Genomic DNA, 18,321 nt, shown 5'->3' with positions numbered 1-18,321 from the left:
GAGGTTCAACAAGGACAAGTGCAGAGTCCTGCACTTAGGACGGAAGAATCCCATGCACCGCTACAGGCTGGGGACCGACTGGCTAAGCAGCAGTTCTGCAGAAAAGGACCTGGGGATTACAGAGGATGAGAAGCTGGATATGAATCAGCAGTGTGCCCTTGTTGCCAAGAAGGCTAATGGCATATTGGGCTGCATTAGTAGGAGCATTGCCAGCAGATTGAGGGAAGTGATTATTTCCCTCTATTTGGCTCTGGTGAGGCCATATCTGGAGTTGTGTGTCCAGTTTTGGGCCCCCAACTACAGAAAGGATGTGGACAAATTGGAGAGAGTCCAGCTGAGGGCAACGAAAATGATCAGGGGGCTGGGGCACATGACTTACGAGGAGAGGCTGAGGGATCTGGGCTTGTTTAGTTTGCAGAAGAGAAGAGTGAGGGGGGATTTGATAGCAGCCTTCTACCACCCGAAGGGGGGTTCCAAAAAGGATGGAGCTAGGCTGTTCTCAGTGGTGGCAGATGACAGAACAAGCAGCAATGGTCTCAAGTTGCAGTGGGGGAGGTCTAGGTTGGATATTAGGAAACACTATTTCACTAGGAGGGTGGTGAAGCACTGGAATGGGTTACATAAGGAGGTGGTGGAATCTCCACCCTTATAGATTTTTTAGGCCCGGCTTGACAAAGCCCTGGTTGGGATGTTGGTCTTGCTTTGAGCAGGGGGTTGGACTAGATGACCTCCTGAGGTCTCTTCCAAGCCTAATCTTCTATGATTTTATTATATGACCTCTTGCACAACTTTCCTGCCCTAAATTTCTAGGATTAGCCCTTTTGGCTACCAAGTTGCACTGGGAGCTCATGTTCACCTGATTATCTACCACAACCCTCAACTCTTTCAGAGTCACTGCTTCCCAGGATAGAGTCCCCCATCCTGTATGTATGGCCTACATTGTTTGTTCCTAGATATATACATTACATTTTGTAGTATTAAAATGCGTATTGTTTGCTTGCATTCAGCTTAGCAACAGATCCAGTTCATTGTGTATCAATGATCTGTCCTCTTCATTATTTACCACTCCCCCAATCTTTAGGTCATCTGAAAATTACATTGTTAATGATTTTGTTTTCTTCCAGGTCATTGATAAAAATGTTAAATAATATAGGGCCAAAACTGATTCCTGTGGAACCTCCCTAGAAAAGCACAATATCAATGGATTAGTTCCCATTTACAGTAACATTTCAAGACCTGTCATTTAGCCAGCAATTAATCCATGTAATGTATGCCATATTAATTTTATAACATTCTAGTTTTTTAATCAAAATGTTATGTGGTACCAAGTCAAATGCTTTACAGAGGTCTATTACATCAACATTATTACCTTTATCAACCAAACATATCATAAAAATATCAGGTTAGTTTGACAGGATCTATTTTCCATAAACCCATGTTGATTTACATTCGTTATATTACCCTCTGCCTTTTTTTTTTTTTTTTTTTATAAAAGGATCGATGTCCAGCTAATAGGCCTAGAATGACCCAAGTCATCCCATTTACCCGCTTTAAATACTGACACATTAGCTTTCCTTCAGTCTTCTGGAACTTCCCCACTGTTCCAAGAGGTAGTGAATATTAACATTAGGGTCCAGTGAGCTCCTCAACCTGCTGATTTAAACATGTTTAACTTTAGCAGCTGCTGTTTAACATCTTCCTGAGATATTCACAGAATCACAGGGTTAGAAGGGTCATATAGTCTAATCCCCTCCCAAGATGCAGGATTTGTTGTCTCTAAACTATCCGAAACACATGGCTATACAGACTCCTTTTGAAAACCTTCAGTGAAGGAGCTTCCACAACCTCCCTAGGCAGTCTGTTCCATTGTCCTACTGTTCTTACAGTTAGGAAGTTTCCCCTGAGATTTAATCTAAATCTGCTATGCTGTAGTTTGAACCAACTGCCTCTCGTCCTGCCCTCTGTGGCAAAAGAGAACAACTTTTCTCTATCTTTTTTATGGCAGCCTTTAAAGTATTTGAAGACTGCTATCATAGCCCCCTTAATCTCCTCTTTTGCAAACTAAACATACCCAGTTCCTTCAGCCTTTGCTCATATGGCTTGCATCATGGAGGATAGGTCCTCAATGGCTATTTGCCAGGATGGGCAGGGATGCAAAACCATACCCTGAAATGTCCCTAGCCTCTATTTGCCAGAAGCTGGGAATGGATAATAGCTACTGAATCACTTCATGATTACCTGTTCAGTTAATTCCCTCTGGGGCACCAAGCATTGGCCACTGTCTGAAGACAGGATACTGGGCTAGATAGAACTTTGGTCTGATCCAGTATGGCCATTCTTATGTTCTTATTTCATTCCTTTGATCATCTTTGTTGCTCATCTCTGAATCCTTTCCAGTTTTTCTACATCCTTTCTATACATTGGTGACCAAAAGTGGACACAGTACCTCAGCTGAGGCCTACCCAACGCCCAATAGAGCAGTAATGTCTCCGTTAATGCAATCTAAAATTGAATTTGCTTTTTTGCAACATCATCACATTGTTGATTCATATTGAGGTTGTGATCCACCACAAGTCCCAGATCCTTCTCAGCAGTGCTGCTGCCGCCAACCCAGTTTTCTGTATTTTTGCATTTGGCTTTTCTTCCCTAAATGCAGCACCTTACATTTGTCTTTGCTGAATTTCATTTTGTTGTCTATACCCCAGTTGTCCAATTTATCAAGATCCCTCTGAATTTTAGCTCTATCCTCCAAAGTATTAGCAACACTGCCTCCCCCCAGCTTTGTCTCATCTGCAGATTTGATCCGTTTGCTCTTTATACCTACATCCACATCATTAATAAAGATATTAAACACTGGACCCAAAACAGGAGACCTCCCTCCAAACCAACATCATTCCATTGATAGTGACTCTTTGTTTGCAGTTGTTTAACCAATTATGTATCCACTTAATGGTAGTTCCACCAAGCCCACATTTCTCCAGCTTACTTATCAGAATGTCATGTGGGACTGTGTCTAAAGCCTTGTTGACGTCCAGGTATAATGTTCACCACATTCCCCCATCCACTACATTAGTTACCCTGTCAAAGAAGGAAATCAAGCTGGTTTGGCATGATTTGTTCTTGGTAAATCCATGCTGGCTGCTTGTGATTATCCCTTCATCCTCCAGGTATTTGCAAATTGAATGTTTTATACACTGCTTCCCAGGTATCAAAGTCAGGTTGACTGATCTATAGTTCCCCACCTCCTCCTTTCCCCCCTTTTTAAAGATGGGCACCATGTTAGCCCTTCTCCAGTCTTCTGGGACCTATCCTGTCATCCACGAGTTTGTAATATTATTGCCACTGACTCAGATTTCTTCAGCGAAATCCTTCAGTACCCTCAGGTGAATAGCATCTGGCCCCGCTGATTTGAATTCATTCAAATTGGTCAGAAGATCTCTGACATGTTCTTTACTTATTCCAATCTATATCCCTTACCCTTTAGTGTCTACGTTAACTTCGCTAGTCATCCATCACATTATTTTTTTGTGAGAAGACTGAAGCAAAACAGGCACTGAGCAACTCTGCCTTCCTATCATCTTCCATTACCAATTCACCTTCTCCACTGAGCAGCAGACCCATACCATATTAGTGGAATAGAAAGTCTTTCATCACCCATTATCATAAGATAGGATTATATCATTTTCCCCCTGTGGAAGCAGAGAAAAGAACTGACAGAAGGGAACTGCAATGCATGATGGTTGTTAGCAAGAGTCAGGCTTCGTTAGCAAGAGACAAGTCTTTGTTAGCAAGAGTCAAGCTAGCTGTGACCCTGATAACCCTGATAACGCAAGATTTGTAGAAGCGAGGATTGTGTGAGGATTGTGTGAGACGGGTGAGAAAGAGCTGTGTAAGAAGTCATTGTGACCTCAGTATAGATAAGGTGTAGAAGACCTTGTGTAGATAAGGTATAGAAACTAATTGTATGTAGGCAAGAGTCAAAACAAGTAAGGAAATGAGATATCAAGATGGCCTATGTATAAACAAAATGCAGCTGTCCCTCATTATTTCTGTAATGAAAGGTATAAATGCTTGCTGTAATTAGTTACCAAAGAGAGACCTGCTTGCTCTCTCCTCTGCACATGTGAGAGTTAATAATAAAGCCTCTGACTTGCTGTACCTAAACAAAATAGTGAGAACTCAGTTTTTCTCCGACAATTTGGGGGCTCGTCCGGGATGGCAACGCCCACTGAGGCAACGGCAGCTGCTACGGATCGTTCCCCTTTGAACCCCATGGCGCCACAATAGAGGTAAGAGACCTTTTGAAATCTCTATTGGGGTGTCGGAGGAGGACTGTCCGTGGGGCCGTCTGCCCCTGTTGGGCTCACGCCATCCGAACTTATTGACTGTGCAGCAAGGTCAGATGCTGAGCGGCGTAATAGGGGAATTGTTTGCCGCCCCCTGTAAGCATATGCTAGGTGCATAGGGTTTGCACCTGTATTGAGGAGTTGTTACTGCCTCAAGAGGGGTTTTTACCGCCTCAAGTGATGCATCAAGGTACTTGGGAATAGTACCTGGAGGTACTTAGGAGTAGTACCTGGTATAAGGCCTTGGTATGTGTGCATGTGTGTAGTCTGTGTGTGTGTGTGTGTACACAGTGTGAATTGAGTGTTACCGGAAGACGCCCAGAGTACTCTGCGAAGTCTTTTGGCTCGTGACCAGAACTACTCTAACGCAAGCCCGGTAACTAGAGGATCTTTTAGGAGATCCGACCCATGTAAGTTAACTCGGCCTGGCATCGTCCGGCGAGGAGGCTACCTGGGTCTAGGAGTGTGTGCACCCATCTTCCCTCCCCTTTTCCTCTCCGTGTGAGCCACTGACAGTCTGACCATCTCACTGGATGCAACAGAGTAAGCGGCGCTTTCTCTCTGAGATTAGCCGACGCTCTTTGCTGAAGGGAGGTGTAGGGGGTCATGGCTATCCTCGTTAGTCACTCCTGTGTGAATACCCTGTAGGGAGAGATCCTTAGTTTATGAGCCGCTAGCGCGGACAGGGCATCCTTCCCCTTTTGAGTGTGTGATTGGAAATGGGTGAGGGACAGTCTAAGTCTTCCCTTTCACCCCCTAAGGGTACCCCAGCTTATTTCATGTACGTACATTATGGCCCGAAAACCTGCAGGTATTTAGATAATTGGAATCTTTACACGCGTGCAAATCCATCTAAACAATGTCCACTAGAAGGTACCTTTGATTTAGACAAACTTAAATACCTTAAAGAAACTCTGGCTTCACCAAAAGCCTCTGATACACAGTGGGAGCAATTTGTCTGTTGGTGGGAGGAAGCAACAAAGAGACTCCACGAGTCTCGAGTGCGGAGTCTAAAGGACTCCCAGGAAAAGTTAAAAGCCCAAGTGCAACATTTACAGCTTAAATGCAAGGCATCCAGCTGTTTAACCCCTAGAGCGATTCCTTCTGCTCCTGTGTATCCTAATCCTGTTCAAGCAATTCCTTCTGCTCCCCTTTATCCCCAATTAGTTAGATCTGACAGTGAGGAGGAAACTGCTGAGGATATTTTAGATTTCTTTAGTAACATTCAGCAGCAGCCCGTGCTGCCTCCTTCCCCTGCACAGCATGGGTCTGCTAACGAATCTCACCCGGCAGTGTCAGTTTCACCACCGCATGTATCAGCTGCATACATTGTTCTCTCTTCCCCTGGGAGAGAAGCCTCCTCTTCACCACAAAGAGGTGATTCTGAGCCTCCCAGTAGCTCCCCTGATTCTAATCCCTCTGAGGAAAGTACCCGTTATCTTACTAGAAGTGTGGCACATGCACTCCAGGTTCCTTTAAGAGGCCTGGAACTATTTCTCAAATGCGTACTTTTCTTGGCATGACTGGGTACTGTAGACAATGGATTTTAGGCTATGCAACAATGATTAAACCCTTACAGGATCTGACTAAGTCAGGTACCCCTGAGCCTCTTCCTTGGTCTCCAGAGGCTGAACAAGCTTTTGTTGCTATCAAGCAAAGTCTGTCCAGTGCACCAGCCCTGGGACTTCCTGATTATGCTAAACCATTCACTCTTTTCTGTCATGAGCGTAATGGGTTTGCTTTGGCTGTATTAACGCAAAGGCACGGAGACAAACACCGTCCCATTGCTTATTACAGTACTGCCCTAGATGCTGTGGCAGCTGGATTTCCCCCTTGCCTGCGTGCTGTAGCTGCAGCAGCTCTTGCTGTACAGGTATCTGAATCTATTGTCTTAGGATCTCCTTTGATTGTTGCTGTCCCTCATGCTGTGGCTGCTCTCTTGTTAAAATCTAAGACACAGCATCTATCCACTTCTCGTCTTACAAAATATGAGCTTGTCTTGTTGTCTTCATCTCATATTACTTTGGCTCGTTGCCCTGTTCTAAATCCTGCCTCCTTGTTGCCTGGGCCCAAAGACGGAGACCCACATGACTGTGTGTCTGTGACATCGGTTCTCTCTCGTCCAAGAGATGATTTACTAGATGTGCCTTTGCAAAATCCTGATCTTATTTACTTTGTAGATGGTTCGTGGTTCGTGCTCGCGAGATTCTAAGGGCAAATTGGTTGCTGGTTATGCTGTGTGTTCTGCACATGCTGTTATTGAAAGTGCTTTCCTTCCTTCTGTGTTTTCTGCTCAAGTGGCCGAACTTGTGGCTTTAACTCGAGCCTGCATTCTCGCTCAGGATCAAGCAGTTACAATCTATACAGACTCTCGTTATGCTTTTGGAGTGGTACATGATTATGGGTTGCTCTGGAAGTATAGAGGTTTTCTTACATCCACTGGTTCTCCTATTAAGAACAGTCTGTATGTCTCTGCTCTTTTAGATGCCCTTTTATTGCCCAAAGCTATAGCTGTCGTGAAATGTACAGCTCACCAGACCCCTCATGATGAAGTTACCCGTGGAAATGCTTTGGCAGACTCTGCAGCCAAAGCCGCGGCCCTTTCTGCACCTCAGGCTGAATATACTTGTGCTTTGATTGAACAGCCTCCACTAGCCTCCCTTGAGGATCTGGCCAAGATCCAGGAAGCAGCACCGGCAGCTGAGAAACGTTTTTGGAGTGCTAATGGCTGTATTCTACACCCTGATCATCTTTGGCGTGCCCCAGCTGGTCGCCTGGTTGCACCGAAGATGCTAATGCCCTATCTTGCTCGTGTATACCACGGAATGGCTCACGTGAGCAAAGGGGGGATGGTTGCTGCAGTTAACCGAGATTGGTGTGCGTTCGGGTTCCCAGTCATTGCACATCACTACTGTCAACAATGTGTGATTTGTCAGCAGCATAACATTGGTAAAGCTGTTAAAGTTAGGCAGGCAGCTCACCCTCCCCCTTGGGGACCTTTTGTAAATATTCAGATTGATTTTATTCAACTGTCTAAATGTTGTGACTATGAATATGTATTGGTTTTGGTGGATGTATTTTCAAATTGGGTTGAAGCTTTTCCCTGCAGGAAAGCAGATGCCAGGACTGTTGTGAAACTTCTGCTTAAAGATTTTGTACCACGATTTGGCATCCCTGTGAGTATCAACAGTGACCGTGGAACTCATTTTACTGGACAGATTGTAAAGGAGTTATGTGCAGCTTTGCAGACTCAACACAACCTTCACTGTCCCCACCATCCGCAGTCTGCTGGGACAGTGGAACGCCAGAATGGAATTCTGAAAAATAAACTGGCCAAGATTTGTGCTGAAACAAACTTGAAGTGGCCAGATGCCCTTCCTCTGGCACTAATGAGTATGAGGGCCACTCCCAATCGAAATACTGGACTCAGCCCTCATGAGATTCTGACAGGGCGCCCGATGAGACTACCAACTGCGCCCCCACTGACCCTAGCTCAGATGGACATTCATTTAATGGATGACACAATGCTTAAGTATTGTCAGGCACTAATGAAATGTGTTAAGTCTTTCTATACACAGGTGAAAGAAGCACTACCCAAGGATCCTGTGCAGCCCTGCCACTCGCTGGAACCAGGAGACTGGGTCTACATAAAGGTCCATCAGCGAAAGACTGCCCTGGCTCCACGCTGGAAAGGTCCTTTCCAAGTCCTGCTAACTACCAACACTGCTGTGAAGTGCCAAGGACTGCCCACCTGGACCCATGCTTCGCACTGCAAAAAGACCCCTCCGCCTGGAGAGGATTCTCCAGCTGCTGATCAGCCTATTTCTCCTGCTAACTCTGCTGTGCCTCCTGGACAGCAGGGAAAGAGGACAAGGTGAAGTGCTAGTAACCTCTCCCTTGTCCACTGACAGATCTACTGTGCCTTTGAATTCTTTTACAGGAATCACACCAGTACAGGGTGAAGTGCTAGTAACCTCTCCCCGGTATTATGGTGAATCACAACTGCTTTTGAAGAAGAAAAGAAGAAACACTCGCTCTGCTGAAACCACCAAAGTCCAGAACTTTCTAACTACAAAAGACATTAAGAACTGGCCCTGGTGGAAGAAACGAAGTATTGTTTATTGGCAAGGAGGGAACTGTGGGGAACGTTCCTGGGAATGTGGGGTCCAGTGGTGGGGTGGATTCTTTCCAGGATCAGGGCTTTGTGCTTATGGACAGGTACCTTCAGGATGCACTGCCCTCCCTAATTGGCTTTCAGATGATAAATATCAAAAACGCCTTGCCACTACAAAGACTACACCTACCACTAGTCCCTTGACCCTTGCCACCACCACTGTAACTTATCCAGATACAAACAGTACTACACATTCCAATGATGAGAAATTGGGCCAACTAGAGAAGGCCATAGGCCTTGTTTCTGGAGCACAACTAACCCAGGTACAGGCTGGAGTTGGTGAGTTACATGTTATCTCCGCCCTTAGTTCTATGACCCAGAAGTTACTGACAGAGATGGTATTGAATATCACTGAGGCTGGGAAGGCATTGCAGTGGGATCTAGCATGCTCAGAGATTCAGGATTTCTTGAATGACCAGCTAATGGCCATTCAGAATGATCTAGAGCACCAGGCTTGGCCCACTGCCCTTACAGACACGTCAGGAGTGCCATCTGACCTGTGGCCATGGAGACATACTTGGAAACTTTCTGGGTGGAAGTGTGGACGTTCTCAGTGCTCCTTCCAAGCATATGGACCGGTACAGGGGGTGTGGGCTCCCACATACCGTATCCTGCCAGGTCCATGGGGAGGATGCATATGGGATTGGGTAATTCATCGAGACATCTGGGAAATTAGACCACCTGGTATGCCCAATCGATTTTTAGTTAGTGCTCCTAGGATTACACCTGACATTTGGATGGGGTTAGGTAACCTGTGGACATTCTGGCCATTAGAACCCCCACAGCTTCAGTGTACACGTAAACTGAAGCCAGGAGAAGTTGTCACTGTCTATGACTACGTTTGCTGGGAGGGTAGGGGACAAGGAACTACCCTGACAGGACACTTACTCTTCCAAGCTAATGATAGCTGTGTGTATGTTAATGACACCATATCACAAGACATACATTTTAATCTCATTACCACTGCAGGCAATCATATCATTTACTGGCCTGCAGATAGAGTTTTTCAAGTAGCCCTTAGGTTCCAGATATCCTTTAATTGGACTAGTTTACTATCTGATAGATTTCAAAATTTGCTTTCATTGTTACCTGAGATTCAGAAAATCTCTGAAGTACAAGGGCAAATTCACATGCTTCAAAATGTATATCAAGTAGAAAAGTATGCCTTTCACACTGCTTATAGAGTATCTACCTTATGTACTAAATATGATGTATTGTGCTTTATGACAAAGGCTGTACAACAACCCCATTATAGTATTGCTATGGGAATGTTATTGCTTGTATTGTTATTAGTTAGTTTAGGATTATGTTATTGTTGTTGTAAAAGACGTAATAATAGTAATACCTTTCATGTTCATGCTAATCATGCATTATCATTGCATCCAATCAAAACCCCTAAGGTTGAAGCATCTAATTTAGAATCTGAAGTCCAGGACTTGATGCAAATAGAGATTTGAGAATGTTTGTTGTACTAGAAGTACAAAAGGGGGGGGTTGTGGAAGCAGAGAAAAGAACTGACAGAAGGGAACTGCAATGCATGATGGTTGTTAGCAAGAGTCAGGCTTCGTTAGCAAGAGACAAGTCTTTGTTAGCAAGAGTCAAGCTAGCTGTGACCCTGATAACCCTGATAACGCAAGATTTGTAGAAGCGAGGATTGTGTGAGGATTGTGTGAGACGGGTGAGAAAGAGCTGTGTAAGAAGTCATTGTGACCTCAGTATAGATAAGGTGTAGAAGACCTTGTGTAGATAAGGTATAGAAACTAATTGTATGTAGGCAAGAGTCAAAACAAGTAAGGAAATGAGATATCAAGATGGCCTATGTATAAACAAAATGCAGCTGTCCCTCATTATTTCTGTAATGAAAGGTATAAATGCTTGCTGTAATTAGTTACCAGAGAGAGACCTGCTTGCTCTCTCCTCTGCACATGTGAGAGTTAATAATAAAGCCTCTGACTTGCTGTACCTAAACAAAATAGTGAGAACTCAGTTTTTCTCCGACACCCCCAAATACAGAATAAAAATATTTATTGGACACTTCTCTTTTTTCTGCATTATTATTGATAATTCTATCATTTCCATCCAGTAATGGACCATTACCAGTGTTGGGATTTTCTTTGTTTATAATATACTTAAACTCCTTCTTATGATCCTTAAATCCACTAGCCATAGATTTCTCGTGTTCTTTTGCTTCCTGTGAAGGCATAAGTGATACCATTCCTCTGGGATCAGAGGCCTGCAGCTGGCGGGCTAATTAGCCCAACCCGTGTACCTGGGGAAAGACCTGCAATTTTAACTGGCTGATTCTCATAGAAGGAAAAGCAGGACATGGAAGGGGATTGCAACACTTAGCCAGAGGCTGGAGCAATTGCTGGGAGGAGTGGTGCCAAGAAACCAATGGACAGAAGGGAGATTGGGGAAAGTCCTGTTAACAAAACGTCTCTGAGGTAAGAACCAGGAATTGTTGGGTTGATGAACTCATGGGATGAGGGACAGACTTGGAGAAAGGGACTTTCTCTTCAAAGTCTGTACAGGTTGAACCTCTGAAGCTTTGATCCTATTTCCACTAAGAAGTCTTAAAATAAAACCCACAGTACTTAATCTGCCCAGAAACTACCTTCCCTGGATTCTGTGAGAGGGCCCAGGCAGAATTTCCCCAGGGAGGTCGTGGGTTCAGCTAGCACAAGCATGAGTCCAGCCAGAAGAGAGCGCTGTAAGATAGGCCCAATCCTGTACACTTCCTTTATCAATTTTTTTTTTTTTTTTTTTTACAATTTCTAACTTATTTATATTAACAACAATTAACTTTCCCATTTTTTATATATATATATTTTATAGTGGCCTTCACCTCCCTTCTAAGCCACGCTGGTCTTTTAACCAGCATGGCCTTCTTTCTCAGTTGTAGATTTTTGTGTAGCTAGTAAAGTGTTTTTAAACAATTCCTAACTATCATAAGATTTTTGTTTAAATTATTCTTCCCAGTAGTTGTTTTCAGCTTTGTGAAACTTTTTCTTTAAAAAAAAGCATCAAGTTTTTTATATATAACTGGCTACAACTTTACAAGTGTGTATATATGATACTGGCCCTTCCTTGTTTTCTGCTAAAATACATTTAAACATTTTCCTACTGTCACTTGAAGTTATTGCTATAGGGATGTTATGTAAATGTGAATGGGAGTTCATGAGAGACACTCTTTGAAGATGTGGCTCACATTATGAGCAAAGTTGAGAACCCTGGACTAGAGTATCTGTTTATACAGTAGAACCTCAGAGTTATAAACACCAGTGTTATGAACTGACCAGTCAACCACACACCATATTTGGAACCGGAAGTACACAATCAGGCAGCAGCAGAGACAAAAAAAATGACAAAGTAAGGAAACTGTTTCTGTGCTTGTTTCATTTAAATTAAGATAGTTAAAAACAGCATTTTTCTTCTCCATAATAAAGTTTCAAAGCTGTATTAAGTCAATGTTCAGTTGAAATTATTGAAACAACCACCATAACGTTTTGTTCAGAGTTACAAACATTTCAGAGTTATGAACAACCTCCATGCCCGAGGTGTTTGCAACTCTGAGGTTCTACTGTATAATCTCATCCAGGGCATACCGTAAGTGTGAGGGAAGGCATCTGGATCAGTGTCCAATAGGCAGAGACACCAGATCTTTTACAGAATTTTTTGTATCCTCGTGCTATAAAGATCTGGAAGCAAAATTGAGGCACAGAAGCTTCAATGGATCTTGTGATAACTTCTATCTAATTCTGTTCTACTCTATTCAGGTATTCATGCCACATCCATCATCGTACATCTAAGAATATCCAACAAGGAGATACACAAGCAGATGCAAAATTTCAAGGATGTGTACACAAAAACAAGCAACGCAATTCACAAAACATGGATTGGGTTTTGGAACCCCCTGTACTAGTCTCCAAAACACTTTGGGAGACTGCCAAGAAAGGCACTGTGGTAAGTGAAAAGTAGTGCTAAGACATCTGCTCTGCATGAGGCAGTATTATGGATATAGTTTAAGAATAGATTGAGTCCTCTATTTTACACTCTACTGATAAAATGTAGTCTCTGAATTTCACAAACCAACCCTTTACAGGACAAGTAAATATTCCCAAAAATACTTTGCTGGAAAAATGTTGAGTAACTTTTGCCGAGGAAATATTTTACAGAGGAAAAATTAGTCTTTTTTTGAAATTTGACTCTGACAACCAACCTCCTCAGGTAACACATTATAGTCCCAGAATCTGCATACTGTGGACACACAGACTGCTTACTGAGGTAACAGACTCTCCAGCTAGTGTGTTCAATTCTGGGTAGCACCGTGTACCAGAAAGACAACAAATTAAATCAAGAGGAAAGATTAAAAGAGCAATGTAGGTAGAAGCTCGGCAAAGCAGCAACTGAGGGGGAGACAAAATAGTCTACAAACATGTAAACACCAAAGAAGGGAGGAGTTATCTAGTGTGGTACAGGGGTTGTAACTTGGACTAACTGAATGAACTAAAAAGCAAAAATTAATGATGAATATGAGGAAAAAGTCTTCCTGACAGTAAGGTTGTCATTATCATTTAACATTTGTATGGCAATAGTGCCTAGAGACATCAACAAGGTTGGACCCCATGGTGTGCCTCTACGCCTTGATGTTAAATGATGACGACGACCTTACTGTCAGGAAGACACTCTTGATATTCAGCCTTAATTTTCCCTTCTTATTTCATATACATATGCAAAGTGACAGGCTTTGGAGCAAGAGGAAACAGGTAGATGAGACAAACATGGGATTCAGATTGAGGTCTGGGGAGACGGGGTATGAAGTTGTGCAATGGTTTCCCAAAGAAAGGGGCATTGTTTGGAACTTCTAAAATTAGATTGAATCAAAAACTATGATATGCTGAACTGGCCCTCAGGATATGGGCTGGGCAAGTTGACAAGGTTTCCCCACCTCTAATTTTTATGAGTCTATGTTTGAAAATCAAGTTTATTATGGAAGTTATCTTAAAGTTAACAATGGAGTTACAACAATGGTATACAAGAAGCGGCTGTATGTTTTTACATTTAAAATATCAGACCTAGATCTCATGGGTTTTAAGGAAAATTCTAAAGAGAAGCCCTAATGAAACATTAGGAATTTTACCGCCAACATTCCTGAAGGTGGGAGAGGGGGAAAGAGAACTTACCAGTCTGTCTCTGTCATCCTGTAAGGAGGACAATGCCTTCTTCAGGCTCTGAACTTCTGCAGGGCTGGTGGAAGAGTTCACTGATGTCTGCTGCTTCACTTCTTCCACCTTATGTGCTTTGTTCAATTCACTCAACAGACGGTCTCTCTCATCCTGCAGGCTTGCCATGGCCCTAGAGAAGGACTTTACCTGGCTGGAGGACTCCTCCAGTTCCAAAGACAAGCGGAAAAGCTCTTCATCTTTGACTCTGAGCTGCCGGTTAAGTTCCTCAAGCTGAAATAACAGGCCTTTTTTATCATCAGCGTTCTTCAGGGCTGTTAATTCAGACATCAGAGTCTCTCTCTCTCTGGCAGTGGAGTGCTGCTCTTCCTGTAATTGAGCCATCTCCTTCTGGAGGCTCTGCACTAGACACTGCTGCTTCTCTAAGTCTGCAGAGTATTTCTTTCCCAGCACCTGAAGCTCTTCATTGGTTTGGTCCCAGCTATCCTGGAGAGAGCTCATGGACTTCCCAAAAGACTGAATTTGGGCTCTCAGATCTTTGTTTTCCTCTGTGACTGTAAGAAGTTTCTGTTCCATTTCCATCAGGTCCCTTGCCAGCTCTACTACCCTCTCTTCTGCTGTTTCAGTTTCATTTCGCATTACCCCTGCATCATGATGTAGGTGCTTCAGTTCATTCTTAAGTTTGTCCTCAGCCTCTCCCACCTTCTTGGCTGCATTCCTTTGGACATGGACCAGTTCCTCCTCTAGTTCTGCTACCCTCTTGTGTGTGAGAGCAAGCTTACCGCTCAGCTCTTGCACCTCCTTCTCCCGATCTTTTAATTGTGTCTCCAGCTCCACAATGAGTCTACCTTCACGTAAAGCTGTCATCTCGCTCTGAATCTGAGAGAGAGAGAATGTCATGTTCTCAATCTCTTTGGACATGCTTTGTTTGTCCTCTTTCAGGGCTTCCACACACTGCCTGAGATCTTCCACAGCATGCTCAGACTCCTTCAGATGCCCTTCTATGTTGACCTTTTCATTTTCCAGCACTTGGATTCGCTGAAGCTGTGTTTTGAGGAGTTGCTTTTGCTGGGAATCCTTTATTGAAATCACCTGGTTCAGGTCCTCCCTATACCGCACGAGTTCTGCATCCAGTTTGGCATTTTCAGAGTTGAGGTCATCCATCCGGCTATGGAAGCTTCGAATTTCCTCTTTGAGCTTGTTGTTCTCTGCAGCAGCCTCTTGAATCAACTGGTCTTTCTCCAGGATTATAACAAGATGACGCTCTTCCAGCTGTTTATAGTCTCTCAGCACGCGGTCTCTGTCATCCTGCAGAGAAGACATGCATTTGGTGAAGGAAGCCAGCTGTGACTTCTGCTGCTTACTTTCCTCTCTGGTTAGCTTCATTGTTTCCATGAGATGATTAAGCTTGTCCAGTGCTTTCTCTTTCTCATTTTCCAATGCCACTTTCTCTTCTTCCTTCTTGCCCAGCCTGTCCTCCAGCTTTTTAACCTCTTCACCGTGTTGCTGCTGTAACTCAGATACAACAGTCATGACTGCTTCCTCCTTGGCAGACAGTAGACTGATAATCTTCTGATCTTTGGCACCAATTTCTTTGTGCAGCTTGTTTGTCAGGTCCTTGGAGGCCTGCAGGTCAGCCTCAAGCTGCTCACAGTTGAATTTACAGTTCTGGATGCTGGCCTCTTGTTGCTTGACCATACTTTCCATTTCTTCTCTTGCTACCTCAGACTTAGTGCAGGAGTTATGCAAATCAGCAAGCTGGTCTCTGAGGCACTTGATTTCTGCATCCAGCTTCTGCAGTTCATTTTGAGAGTCTGTATACAGTCTCTGATACTCTTCTAACTGAGACATGAGCCCTTTGTTTTCCTCCTGCAGCATGTCGGACATCTTTTGATGCTGCTGAATCACTCTCTGAGACTCAGACTCCCAATCCTGTTTGTTGTGTTCCAGCCTGAAAAACAGACAGTAGACTATTACAAACAAATCTACAACATATCCCAATATCCAAATTTGTATCCCTTATAGTAGACTGCAAGATCTACCAGAGTTAAGGTTTAGAGTTTGACTAACTACTCTAAAATCCACAGTTACTTGGACTTCCTTGAAGTCTGGTGTGCCTCATGGGAGCACGAGAGCACCTCTCTCCCCTATCACCCACAAATGGGGGTAGGGGATAGGAATTGGGGAGAGACACTGGGGAGGGGACATGGGGATGAGTGGCAGGGAGGCAGAGGAAGAAGAGAAACGGGGTGCCTATCAGCTCACATTCTCCTCTATTGTGTGTGCATGCACCAAGATCAATGGTGCTGGAACAATTTGTATAGTAGGGGTTCTGAGAGCCATTGAACCAAATTGTAAACTCTGGATATGATGGAAACCACTTCAAGCCAGGGGGTGCGGCAGCACCCCTAGTTCCAGCATCTATGACCAGGATCTTGGGTGTGTGTTGTGACTGTATGGGGGCTCCGAGACCCTTCTCTCTGCCCTGTGAGCCAGGATCTGGGGAAACCCTGCACCTCTAGCCAGGGAGCTGAGAACAGGCACATTGGAAGCATGCACCAAGAACCCACTGCTGAGAATGGGGCAGGGAGTTGAGAATAGGCATTCTGACACATATCATAAGCTCTCCGGCCCTGAGGTGGGGGGACGGAGATGTAACAGCCACTGACATTAATGGAGCAGTTCATACATCTCAGAGCAATCACAAATTGGAGAGGGTTCAGAGAAGAGCCACGAGAATGATTAAGGGATTAGGAAACACGCCTTATAGTGATTGAGCTCTTTGAGCCTATCTATTTTGCTTAATAAAGAGAAGATTAAGGAGTGACTTAGAGTCTATAAGTATCTACCTGGAGAACAAATATTTAATAATGGGCTCGTCAATGTAGCAAAGGTGTAACATGAGGCTGGAAGTCGAAGCTAGACAAATTCAGACTGGAAATAAGGCTTAAATTTTTAACAGCCTAATAAACCATTGGAACAATTTACCAAGGATCATGGTGGATTCTCCATCACTGACAATTTTTAAATCAAGACAGGATGTTTTTCTAAATGATATAATGTAAGAATTATAGTGGGGAAGTTCTATGGCCTATGTTATACAGGAGGTCAGACTATATCATCACAATGGTCATTCTGGCCTTGGAATCTATGAATCATTTCAGGCTGTTCATCTCTATAGGGTATTCTACTTCAGTAAAGACCATCTCACTGAGATGTATGGGCCACTTTCACGTCTCTCTGAACCTCCTATACTGCAGATGGATGTGTAGAGCCTCCCCCCGCCCCCACTTCCCTCCATCCTCCCTAGAGATTTCCCCATTCAGCATTATGCTGTGCAGAGCATCTGGATATAGCAAAGCAGGTGCTGATGATTAATTTCATATAATGTTATAGCAGAGTGCCAGTTCTGCTATAGCTAAGGATGGGAAGCCCTTCCTGTTTCAAGGATGTCTAAGTGCTCTAAAATCCACATACTTACACAGGTTGTCTTCAAATTTGCCTCAGCGAAGCATAGGGTAGAGTTAGTGATTCAAATCTGGGGGCATGTGAGCAAGGGGTTTGTTTCAAAGACAAAGCCCCTCAAAAACAAAACAAAACAGTGTTTCATAAAGTTCCCAGATCCTATCAACTTTGAAGTTTGAAACTCACCCTTGGCAGAAGCCTGATAATGAACTGTAAACATTTGGGTAAAATCTGACTCCATTAAAGTTTTTTATTTTTTTATTTTGGAGAAATGTAATCTGAATATAGCAGATAAATCAGAAAGTGCTCAAACTATTTTTGAAAATAAAATAAATTACATATAGATTCCAAGGCCAGAAGGGACCACTGTGATAATCTAGTCTGAGCTCCTGTATATCATAGGTCATAGAGCTTCACCAAAATAATACATGAGTACCTCCAGGCAATCTTAACTCTGGGTTAACAAACTTTGTCAGTGACTAGTCATTAACTGTAGATATTATCATCTCTGCATCTAGGTGCTGCCGACACATGACTGCTTTAGATGTTGTTTACCACTTGTATACCTGTCCAGTCTCCACTTCAGCCACAGAACAGCAATGTTGAGCCCTGTCAGTGATTTGCTTCCAAGAATAAAGTAGTCTTATTTTTTTCTCTCTTGCCATCTGTTTTTAACTTGTTTTCATGTTCAAGTTTTTCCTGGTCTCTTACAGACTCTCAGGTTATAATCCCTGCACCAAGTTCCTTTTCAATACTAATGTTGGGAATACCAAAATGCAAACACTTCTGCTGGTGAATTTGGGATTGACGACAGAGAAGGGGAAATCAATAATTGTATTCCTTTATAAATTAACAATACTTTGTTACCCTCAGGTTATCTGACCTGAAAATCCCAGGCTTGTTTCACTCGAATATTAATTACAATAATTTAGCAAAGTTTTAGAATTCATTTTACCTTCCAAAATGAGCTAGAAAACTCCCTCTGATTGGCTTATTCCCATGTAAAATTTAAAAAGTCTGTATAAGCCTAGTTGTGCTATTCTCTGTAAAAAGAACACTGTCGATTTAAAAATCCTATCTGGCGAAATAAAACTTTACTAATGTTACTAAGAAACAGTTAATTATTAAAATGTAGACAGTAAAAACTCTCATG

At 43.3% G+C, this 18,321-nt stretch overlaps 1 protein-coding gene across 6 annotated transcripts in view; it reads right to left on the bottom strand.

The window, feature by feature from the left end:
- GOLGB1 (golgin B1) overlaps window positions 1-18,321 on the bottom strand; it is a 123,001-nt gene that overhangs the window by 40,506 nt on the left and 64,174 nt on the right. For all 6 annotated transcript variants that reach the window (XM_054027761.1, XM_054028165.1, XM_054028001.1 and 3 more), the window contains exon 15: window positions 13,704-15,654. In XM_054027761.1, coding sequence (XP_053883736.1) covers window positions 13,704-15,654 — 1,951 coding nt within the window. The remainder of the gene's footprint in view (window positions 1-13,703; window positions 15,655-18,321) is intronic.

This window comes from Malaclemys terrapin, chromosome 1 (assembly GCF_027887155.1).
Source record: "Malaclemys terrapin pileata isolate rMalTer1 chromosome 1, rMalTer1.hap1, whole genome shotgun sequence".
In the NCBI taxonomy this organism is placed as follows: domain Eukaryota; kingdom Metazoa; phylum Chordata; order Testudines; family Emydidae; genus Malaclemys; species Malaclemys terrapin.
This window is presented reverse-complemented; position numbering and strand designations above follow the sequence as displayed.